Source organism: Microplitis mediator, chromosome 8, assembly GCF_029852145.1.
Source record: "Microplitis mediator isolate UGA2020A chromosome 8, iyMicMedi2.1, whole genome shotgun sequence".
Lineage (NCBI taxonomy): Eukaryota > Metazoa > Arthropoda > Insecta > Hymenoptera > Braconidae > Microplitis > Microplitis mediator.
The window spans coordinates 2,971,403-2,982,386 of record NC_079976.1 but is presented as its reverse complement, the minus strand read 5'-3'; the positions used below and the strand labels follow the sequence as shown (position 1 = coordinate 2,982,386).

The 10,984-nt window shown below is 29.2% G+C and overlaps 1 protein-coding gene and 1 long non-coding RNA gene across 3 annotated transcripts; one reads left to right on the top strand and one right to left on the bottom strand.

Moving 5' to 3' along the window:
* Window positions 1-334: 334 nt before the first annotated feature.
* Window positions 335-1,206, bottom strand: LOC130672888 (uncharacterized). 2 transcript variants are annotated; one of them, XR_008990787.1, is made up of 4 exons: window positions 1,103-1,206; window positions 796-972; window positions 527-651; window positions 335-413 (listed from the first exon to the last, which is right to left on the bottom strand). It is a non-coding gene; the product is annotated as an uncharacterized LOC130672888 (long non-coding RNA). The 2 variants fall into 2 exon arrangements; XR_008990786.1 differs by having other exon boundaries at window positions 796-1,192.
* A 591-nt stretch (window positions 1,207-1,797) lies between these two features.
* LOC130672882 (uncharacterized) lies at window positions 1,798-6,974 on the top strand. The gene is made up of 5 exons (XM_057477653.1): window positions 1,798-1,978; window positions 5,312-5,735; window positions 6,155-6,244; window positions 6,474-6,655; window positions 6,844-6,974. Exons 1-5 carry the CDS (start codon window positions 1,958-1,960, stop codon window positions 6,895-6,897), a joined length of 771 nt encoding a protein of 256 aa, XP_057333636.1. The 5' UTR covers window positions 1,798-1,957; the 3' UTR covers window positions 6,898-6,974.
* Window positions 6,975-10,984: the final 4,010 nt, after the last annotated feature.

Genomic DNA, 10,984 nt, shown 5'->3' with positions numbered 1-10,984 from the left:
TCTCGCAGGTATAGAAACCAAACTTTTATGGCTCGAACGTTTTTAACAAAAATGATGACAAAAGACCATTATGATAAGCTCTCAGGGTTAACTGCGGTAATAAACACCTGCACTGATAGAAGGATTTTTTTGTATTTAAAAAGATTTGTTAATATTTAATAAATAATTTATTAGAGGATAGGTCCTTAACAAATATTTATTAACAGTTAATAAATCATTTGTTAGCAGCGGTTTTTTTGTGCTAACCAAATATTTATTACTATTTAACAAATAATTTATTAACATATAAAAAATGATTTATTAATATTTAATAAATCAGTTATTAGTATTTACACACTGGATTATTAATATTTAAAAAATTCCTCTTATTATTTTTAGAAAAGTTTTACATTAATCTTCTCGTGATGGGAAATCTGTAAATAAAATAAAATTATCTATCAATAATAAAATTATTTGAAATAATTTTTTGAGAATAATGAATTGAATTTAAAAAAATAAATAGTTGTAAAATAAAAAAGAAACCTACATATTCATTATATTTTTTATTTAAACGAAGTCGTAAACAAACACTAGGGATTATTTCTTTTTGGGTCTCTTCTCGAGTTTTAGTAAGGAATTCACCAAGGATTTCAAAGTCAGTTATATGGTTTACTAGAGTGGGAATACAAAAGTAAATTCATAAATTTAGTGTTAATTTTAGAAACGGAATATAAAAAATAAAATAGGATGACAAAACAATGAATAGGTTAAGTACTGATGCTACTGAATACACCTTATATATAACTGTCAACTTACCACAAAAAATCGAGTATAACTCACTTAAATCCCACGATTGTAGCAAAGCTTCCATTTTATTAATTGTTTTCCACAAAGTATAAAATAATAAGCAACTTATCGTATGAAAATCATGTATATGCATATATATTTTTTTACAACCACGCGTTAAGTATAGCCATCTATCAACACCGACCACTAACAAAATATTTTTTAACTATTAACAAATCTTATTTGGTGGAAATAAATATTTTTTTCAATATATTAAAGCTTCTTAATAGTTACAAAAATTTTGTTCTCATAAAAAATAGATTTTGTTAATACTAACGAATATTGTTAATAGTAAAAAAATATTTTTTCCACCCAAAAAAATATCTGAAAAAGATTTTAATAAATTGATTTATTAAATACAAACAAATCCTTCTATCAGTGTGCGTGAAAACTAAAAAAGCTTATAATTCAGAAGAATCGCGATCAGCAACAGTCATCGCTCACATAAAATTCTCAATATTACTTTCTGTGTAAATACAAATTTGAATCTAAGTCGTATCTTAATTAGATCCCAAGATAGTCCGTGACGATAAATTATAAATTATAGCAATAATTTAAAAAAAAAAAATTTTTTTTTCGTGAATTCTATTCGGAAAGAATCCACTATCCACAAAAAAAATCTGCGTAGCAACAGGACAATTATTTACGAAGTTATAAACAATCAAAGTTGATGCTTGAATTTATACCTCTCAAAAACCACGTTTTTCAACCTTCAATTGTTTAGATCTCGGTTAAAAAATTATTTAGGTTCATGAAATTTTGGATAGGAGTAGAAGAGACTTTAATGTAACGATCTATATGTTTCACGTTCTAATGCGATTTTTTTAAACACAAGTTATTCATGTTTTAAATTAAGGCTCAATACTTTATGACCATATCTGCAGATAGTAGTCTGCTGGACAGCCTGGCTGTGACGTCAAACCCACCCCCATCACGTGACACCTCAGTTACCCCCATGGGCCAAGGGGCCCGAGGGCCTCAAAGGTAGAGGCAGAGAGATTACTATTGTACTGGACGGTTGAGCGGTCACATCGTCGAGTAGATATACATATACCTACTTCTGAAACCTCGTATACTTTCTTCCTGTTCAGTTTTGTAAAATTGAAGTTTTCTTATAAATACTGAATCCAGAATGGCTCAACCAATAATTACCGTGAGTGTTATTCTTTATTTTTATTCGAAATATTTTTTAGTTATAAATAATTATTAATAATTTATTTACAATTTAAATAATTAATATTTTTAAATATGTATTTTTTGAATTCGTCTTAATCTTTGAAAATTAATTGGTTAATAATAATTATAATCTACTACATGACTCAAAAATTTTTTTATATTATATTCATTTATATTAAAAAAAAAAAATAGAATAATTTATGGATACACGAAGAAAAAAGTATAGTAAAAATTACAATACTATAGTTATATTTACTAACAGATATGAAAAAAACATTCTGTATTGTAATTATTACTAAACGTTTAGTAAAATTTACTAGTTAGTAATAATTACATAATAAGATATTAAAAATTACTATACGTAATGTATTTTTTGCTAAGACGATTATATTTTTAACTTCCCGCTTAGAAAATTGTAAATTTTCAAAAATTCGGGAAGTTATTGGTTTCGGTCCGATTTACGAAAATCGAATTTCCATCAGATGTCGACGTTTTGAGGTCCTAGGAAGCTATTCTGACTAATTTCAAGATGATGTCCGAGTGTATGTATGTATGTATGTACGTACGTACGTACGTACGTATGTAAATACCTGTATCTTTCGAACGGATGAACCGATTTTGAACTTTAAGTGCCATTCGACGCGGATTGTCAATATCTTGAAGCCGAGAGAAAATTGAGCTTGATCGGTAGGGCTCGTTCAGAGATATTCCAAAAATAAAGTTGTTTCAAAAATGTTTTTTTTGGATAACTTTTAATGTGCTCGATGGATTCATTCCAAAATGGACTGGGCTCTAGAGCTTTATAAGCCGCGTCGAATGCCACCTCAACCATCAAAATCGGTTCATTCGTTCAAGAGAAACCGTTGTCGAAAGAATTAAAAAAAAAATTTTTTTTTATTTTTCCTGAAATATCTCAAAAACGACTCGATAAATCGAATCAAAAATTTTATCAGCTTTAGAACTTGACAAAACGCGTCGATTGCCGCCTCAACCATCAAAATCGGTTAATTCGTTCGCGAGATATCGTGGGAGAAAGAAATGCTAAAAAATGGTTTTTTACAAAACAATGGCATACATAAGTATTTGCGAGCTCGTAGAGCTCGAAAATGTATTCACAATAGTGTTTTCGAGCTCAACGAGCTCGAAAACAGCGGGAAGTTTTGGGGCTGGCCCGCAGGGTCAACTGACAGACCGATTTTTTACTATTTGTATAGTAAATTTTACTATCAAGTACTATTAATAAATACAAATTTAAGAAAGTAAATTTTCTAATACAATATAGGATTTGTTACTATACAAAATATTAAAAATTATTATACGCAATTTATTTTTTGCTAACACGATTATATTTTTTTACTATCTGCATAGTAAATTCTACTATGTATAGATAAAATTAAAACTTGGTGAGGATAGCATATACAAAGATGTATTACAAGTTCTGAAACTTTTGTTCAAAGGACACATCGGGCCGTCAGACATTGGAAAGAACTCGCGCGCGGGAGATCAGGGTTCGAATCTCGGTTGAATCAAGTGATTTAAAAAAAAAAAAATCCACACCAACACCACTACAGATGACAGAAATAACAATAACAATAATCAATAATAATAAAAAGTTGAAAAACTATTAAAAATTCAATTTAATTTTTTTCCATTCTAATGTAGTAAAATTTACTAAACGGGATAGTACAATTTACTAAATGGGATAGTAAAATTTACTAAACTGGGATAGTAAAATATACTAAACGACTTGTAAAATATGCTAATCTGTTTATGAATTTTTCATATAAATCATAAGCGTTTCAAGATTACTATCCAAATTTAGTTATTATTCTCATAATTTTTAGTAAAATTTACTGTATTTTTTTCTCCGTGTAGAATTAACTTGAGTGTTTAAAAAAATTGGATATAAATATCATTCTACACGGAAAATAAAAAATAGTAGTAACAACTCTCTGAGATAGTACTGAGTATCTTTCTGTAACAAAAAAAATTTCAGAAAGCACTGTATACTATCTAGATTGTATCCACTACTGTCTAGATAGTACTGAGTACTTTTCCAGACAGAAACCACCAATATCTCATATAGTACACTCTTAGACAGTAGTCAGTGGCATCTGTAAAGTAACGAGTACTTTGCCGGAAAGTATAGGCGCGTTCCTAAGATATTACAAGATACTATCTACAGATAGCACGTGTGTCGATCTGTCGATGGCAGTAGTTACTGCGCAAGACAGGACTGTATACTGTCTGAGATAGTAACCAGTACTTTCTCAAATAGTTTTCAGGAATATCCAAGACAGTAAAAGTGAATTACGATTTTGAATTTTATAATTTCATTAAATTAAGCCGAATCAAAATCAATTAACTAAGCAGTTTTTTTTTTGTAACGCAAATTAGTTTATATTGTTTTAATTTTCAAAGATTTATTCAGCTATTTTTTTTTTTTTTCTACAGGTGAATTTCCTTTTCAAAAAAGAAAAATTTTAAACCTGACAATTTTTCAATCTAAATTACAAAACTTGTAATTAATAAGATAACTATAAAAAAGTATACTTTTTTGAAAAGAAAATTCACCTGTAGAAAATAAAAAAAAAATGGCCGAATAAATCTTCGAAAATTAAAACAATATAAAATAATTTGCGTTACAAAAAAAAAATACAATCATTTACTTAAGTTATTATTAATATCTTTTTATAAAATTGAACGTGAAAAAAAATTTGTTCGACACAATTAGTTCTTAATTGTTTATTGGTATTATTAGCTATTACGACTTTATTCCCTGAAGTAAAGTTAATTGATTTTGATTCGGCTTAATTTAATGAAGTAATAAAATTCAAAATCGTAATTCACTTTTACTGTCTTGGATATTCCTGAAAACTATTTGAGAAAGTACTGGTTACTATCTCAGACAGTATACAGTCCTGTCTTGCGCAGTAACTACTGCCATCTACAGATCGACACACGTGCTATCTATAGATAGTATCTTGTAATATCTTTGGAACGCGCCTATACTTTCCGGCAAAGTACTCGTTACTTTACAGATACCACTGACTACTGTCTAAGAGTGTACTATATGAGATATTGGTGGTTTCTGTCTGGAAAAGTACTCAGTACTATCTAGAGAGTAGTGGATACAATCTAGATAGTATACAGTGCTTTCTGAAATTTTTTTTTTTACAGAAAGTACTCCAGTACTATCTCAGAGAGTTGCCACCACTATTTTTTATTTTCCGTGTATTGTTGAAAAAATTTTTATCAAAAATTGTCATATATGTTATAAATAATGATCCTAATCAATTAATAATTTCAGATTTCAAAAATTTTCTTATTAATGGCAGCCAGTGCCATTGTTCCCATATCTTGTGGTGTTATTAAAAATGATTCACTTAGTTCAGGTCAAATTATGGAAGACGTAATAAGTCTTGACCAAGCTATTTTCAATAATGATAGAAAACAAATAATTGATATCTTTATAAGAAAATACCGCGACAATCGATTTTCGCTAGTCAATGCTTATAATAAAAGGTTTCGAGAAGGTCTGACCGTTAATTTCCAACAAGGAATAACCCATGATTTTGCAAATCTCATGGCAGTTTTGGCAATTGATCCATTAGATTACAATGTAATTGAAATTTTTAGGACTTGGGATGGGTTTTATGATCTCGATTACTCTGCTTTTCCTGAAATTCTGCCATTTCACAATATCACGAGTATTATTGCGAAATACCGAAGTAGTAAGTATTTTTATTTCTTCTTCATCACGTTCTTTATAAATATTATGTATCGGTAACTGACTTGTAAGCGTACAAGGAAAAAAAAATTATGGTAACGGTTCCCATAACTCTATGAAATTTTTTTCCTATACCAAAGTAGGAACTACGACCATAAATTATGGGAGCAGTGGCTATAATTATAGGAATGTTTCTCATAATTATAGGAAAAGTTCTTACAATTATGGGAATGGTTCCCATAATTTATAGAAATGGTTCCTCTATAATATTCTGAGAATCATTCCCATAATATATAGAAATTAACTCTATATATTATAAGAATAGCTCCTATAATAGTATGGGAATTATTCCCATACCATTATGGGAATAGTTTCCAATATTTTTGACCACCAGATCTCATGACTTATTTTTTTTTTATGCAGTTTATAGATATGTGATGAGTTTAGAGCTTAGGGAATTAACTCATCCAGGAGTAACACGTTCTGAAAAACTGCTTTCGTATTTATCCAAGGGTATGTGATTTAGCTATTTATCAAATGATTTACGTTTAATGTTATGATTAATCGAAGAACCGGACAAGATATAGAGAATATGAGTAAAATATTCGAAATTTAATCATAATTTCAGAGACGAAATTTTGCCTGGTTCTCTGATTTTTAAGTAGAACTTCATTGACATTTATATATATATATATATATATATATATATATATATATACGTGTATAATTTTTTGTTTTTAAGGATATACTGAAGGATTTCCAAAGGATCAGAGTCAATATTATGCTGATCTTTTACCTGTTCAAATAAACAATCCCCGTCATTTTACCCGTTTAATTGTGTTGAGTTTGAATGATGGAATCTTGGATCGGGTCAAAGAATCCTACGAACAGTCGCATCTCGAATCAATTGAGAATCTATTAAATGTAAGTTTAGTTATTTTTTTTAATCACTACTAATCAGTTTTCATCAATAAGTTATCATTTATGTTAAAAACATATATTTGGTAAAATTATTTGTGTCCCTTGTTATCATAATGGCGATAAATAATTATACGATAACAGCTAGTTGTTTATTGATTGGAGTAAATTTAAATGATTTTTATTTTTTACAGAGAATTTCTGAAAAATATTACCGCGAGGCCGTTTTAGCTATTTTCAATATTTAAAAGATCATACGGAAGGGCGGAAATGAGGAGTGAAGGACAAAAATAGTAGCAGGCTATTTGATGATTAGCAATTGTGCAAAGAGTTTAGTTTTACTTTAAGAAATAATTTTGTGTAACTTTTTTTTTTAAATAAAAAATATATATATATATTTTTTTTTTAATTGTTGATAAATTTAAAAATTTTTCTAAATCGATCTTAACCCACCGAAAAAATGATCTTTGACCATTTTTTCGTGCCCATCGACTGGACTATACCTCGAAGCTTAAGCGGCTAAAAAAATAAAAAAAACATATGATATGTTTTCAATTCACCGATGCAATAAATTCAGCATCCCCAGTGTGCGAAAACAAAGGCGACCTATCCTCGCAACATGTCGCGTATGTTTTACAAACTTTTCAATGTTCTTATATATATTTTCTCTCTTTTAAACCTCGCCCCGCGTTATAACTCCTCCAGCATACAGTACACACATTTATTAGCCCCCCCCCCCTTTTTTTTTCCAATAAGAAATGTCACATGTCAAGTAATAACTGACAAGCTTTTTACTATCAGTATCGACATTTTATATATATGTGTGTTTGTAATTTTTTTATTGATCTCTGGCTCTCGATCCCTTGGCTCTGCGCGAGTACAATGAGGTCGAATATCGCTGGTAGGAAACGAAGGCGCGAGAATGAAAGTTAGTAATCGAGCCGGAGGGTTAACGTGTTGTGGCGCAGTTAACGAGTGCGGTAGACCAACCCGCCGGAAAACCCGGGTGTCGTCCTCTAATATATGTATATACTCGATATCTACATATGTATATGTTTAGGGCTGTAATATATAGCTGGTGAGTACGAGAGAAAAGCCCTGATGGTAACCCATGCGACGCCTGAATGAGTCAGTCTGAGCATATGTTGCCACAACTACTATACCACCTCTGTGATAAACTTTACGGCTAATTTTACTTACATTTTCGACACTAATATTATTAACAACTTACTAATAACACTAATCACTTACTTTCAACTCTCAATTCAATTTCAAAGTTTATTATTTTTAATTTATAACTCCTGACATACAGAATTTTTGGTTTAATTAATTTATTAATAATGATCAGGGCTCTGCACACTGTAAAAAATTTACAGAGTGAACGCGGATTGAGTTGGGAGTGAATGCAGACAAATAAAGTCCAGATCATTCCGAAATTATTCTATTGAAAAAACAAACTCCTTATTTACTTCGTATGCAGAGTGATTTTTTTTAACTCCAAAACTCTGAGTGACGGAGTAAATGCGGGTTTTAGTTAAATCCGTAATCACTCCAAATTCACTCCCAATTTCTTTCAAAGCAGTTTCAAAATTCAACTAAGTCTCAAAAACTTCTTTCGATTGCTGCAAAACACTTGCAGATCGATTAGTTCCAAAGATATTGTCAGAGAAAAATTACTTTTTTTCAGCAAAATGTATTTTCTGTTGGTCCAACTGATTTTTGAGCTCAAAATTCAAAAACTCACAAATAGTAACGTTTTCGAGCTCTCGGAGCTTGAAAACAGCGGAAAATTTAGGGGTTAGTTCATTTGGTCGACCTTCTTTTTATTTTTTTTCGTAAATATTTCAAGCGTGTAAGATAAAAAGACTGAAATCCTTTATATGGCACATACTCGAATTATGACCATTCCAATGATATGATATTTAATAATATAAATAACAATAATAATTATTGTTGAGGTTATAATGATAATGTGACTTTGATAAATAATTAACATTTAATTAAATATTGACTTTTATAAAAAGATAAAAGCCATTGGAAATTTGTTAATAATTAATAATAGTAGGATTTATTAAAATAAACCGAAGCTAATTGTACGTACAAAGAGTTAATTATAAATATTAAAGTTATCAATGCTTGTTAGATTACAAAATTATTTAATTATTTATGGTAGAGTACGGGTGTGGGGTAAAACAATTAGCGTATTCATTAATAATGTTGGCGAATAAAACGCTAAATATAATTTATATATATATATATATATATATATATATATATATATATATATATATATATATATATATATATATATATATATATATATATATATATATATATATATATATATATATACACGGAAAGAAAATTATGGGAAGTTTTCCTATGCATTATGGGAATGGTTCCCATAATGGTATGGGAACCATTCCCATAATGGTATGGGAATCATTCCCATATATTATGGGAACCATTCTTATAATAGCATGGGAATGATTCCCATATCATTATGGGAACCATTCCCATAATGGTATGGGAATCATTCCCATACTATTATGGGAATGGTTCCCATATTAGTATGGGAACTATTCCTATAATATTATGGGAACTATTCCCATAATGTTATGGGAACCATCCCTATAATATCATAAAATTTTTTTTTGCGCAATAGTGTAGAAATTTCCCTCGTGATATCGGGAGATTCAAATGAAGCTTCTTCGACGCTATATTTGTATGGAAACACAAAATTTTTTTTGTGTTTCCGGCTAATCAGCACATTGAATTTATAACGTATACACTATACTAGAATATGATTGGTTGCAGCATCTCCGAGCATGCGCAACGAACCGCGAAGAAATTTAAAATTTGAAATTTTTACACATAAAGCATGAAGATAAAGTGTGAACTGCTTTTGATTAAATGTTAAAAATGATAATATTAATAACCTGTAAATAATTATGATCCTGAAGTTAGCAGACAATTAAAGATTTTTGGATTTTTTTTTTTCAACAAATCAATCACAAAAAAATAAAAAATAATAATATGCACATGTAGAAAATTTAAAAAACTACAGGTGCAATGTTTTAAAATATTTTTTTTTTATAATTTATTGTTAAAAAAAAAAATCCAAAAATTATTAGACGTTGGCTAACTTCAGTATCATGTCAAATTAAAATTAATATAAACTTTTTGAGAATTTATACAAAAAATTTCAATTTTTGAAAATTTGAGATTTTATCAAAATTTAAATTTTTATTTCCAAAATTTGAATTTTTGTTTTTATGTTTAATAATATTTCTGTGTATTGTAGAAGTGATTACCACACTTTTCTTTAAATTAATTTTTTCATGATAATATGGGAACCATTCCCATAATATTATAGGAATGGTTCCCATAATGATATGGGAATGGTTCCCATAATATTATGGGAATGATTCCCATAATGGTATAGGAACCATTCCAATTGCATTATGGGAATCATTCCCATAATATTATGGGAATAGTTCCCATACTATTATAGGAACCATTCCCATAAATTATAGGAATGATTCCCATAATATTATAGAAAGTATTCCTATAAATTATAGGAACCATTCCTATAATTATAGGAACCATTCCTATAGTGTTATGGGTATCATTCCCATAATTATAGGAACTGTTCCTATAATTATGGGAAACATTCCTATAATTATAGGAACCGCTCCCATAATTTATGGTCGTAATTCCTATGATGGTATAGGAAAAAATTTCACAAAATTATGGGAACCGCTGCCATAATTTTCTTTCCGTGTACTAACCGTTACCCGCCCGCTTCGCTGGGCGTAAATTACAGTTAAGTGATGATTTTTTCATTTCATGATTAAAAATATTTCTATAACTATGGCTTTGACCGATGACTTCCTCGGCAATTGTATTGATATTATTGTAATGAGCTATAAAGAACTAATGACAAAATGCAATTAGAAATAATTCCTCCACAATCATAAAGATGGGGCAAAAAAAGTTATTTGCTTATTTTTTTTGAGTTGGAAATATACACGTCTCTCTCATCAGATCTCGGATAAAAGACGGAGTTCTTAATATTTTGATTGAAATGTAATTATTTTTGGTTTTTTCTTTAACATAGATTCATCGAAGTAATTCAGTTAAAGAGTGTATAAAAAATTAATATCGTACCTTTGGAACCCATTTTACACTGAGAAAAAAAAACTCTTTTCAAGTATATAAATGTTTGTATCCTACCGACTAAATATTTGTTTAATCTTAGTAAAAATGTACTCCGATCAAGTATATTTTCTTAAAATAAGTATAGAAATTCTTAAATCAAGAAAACATTACTCG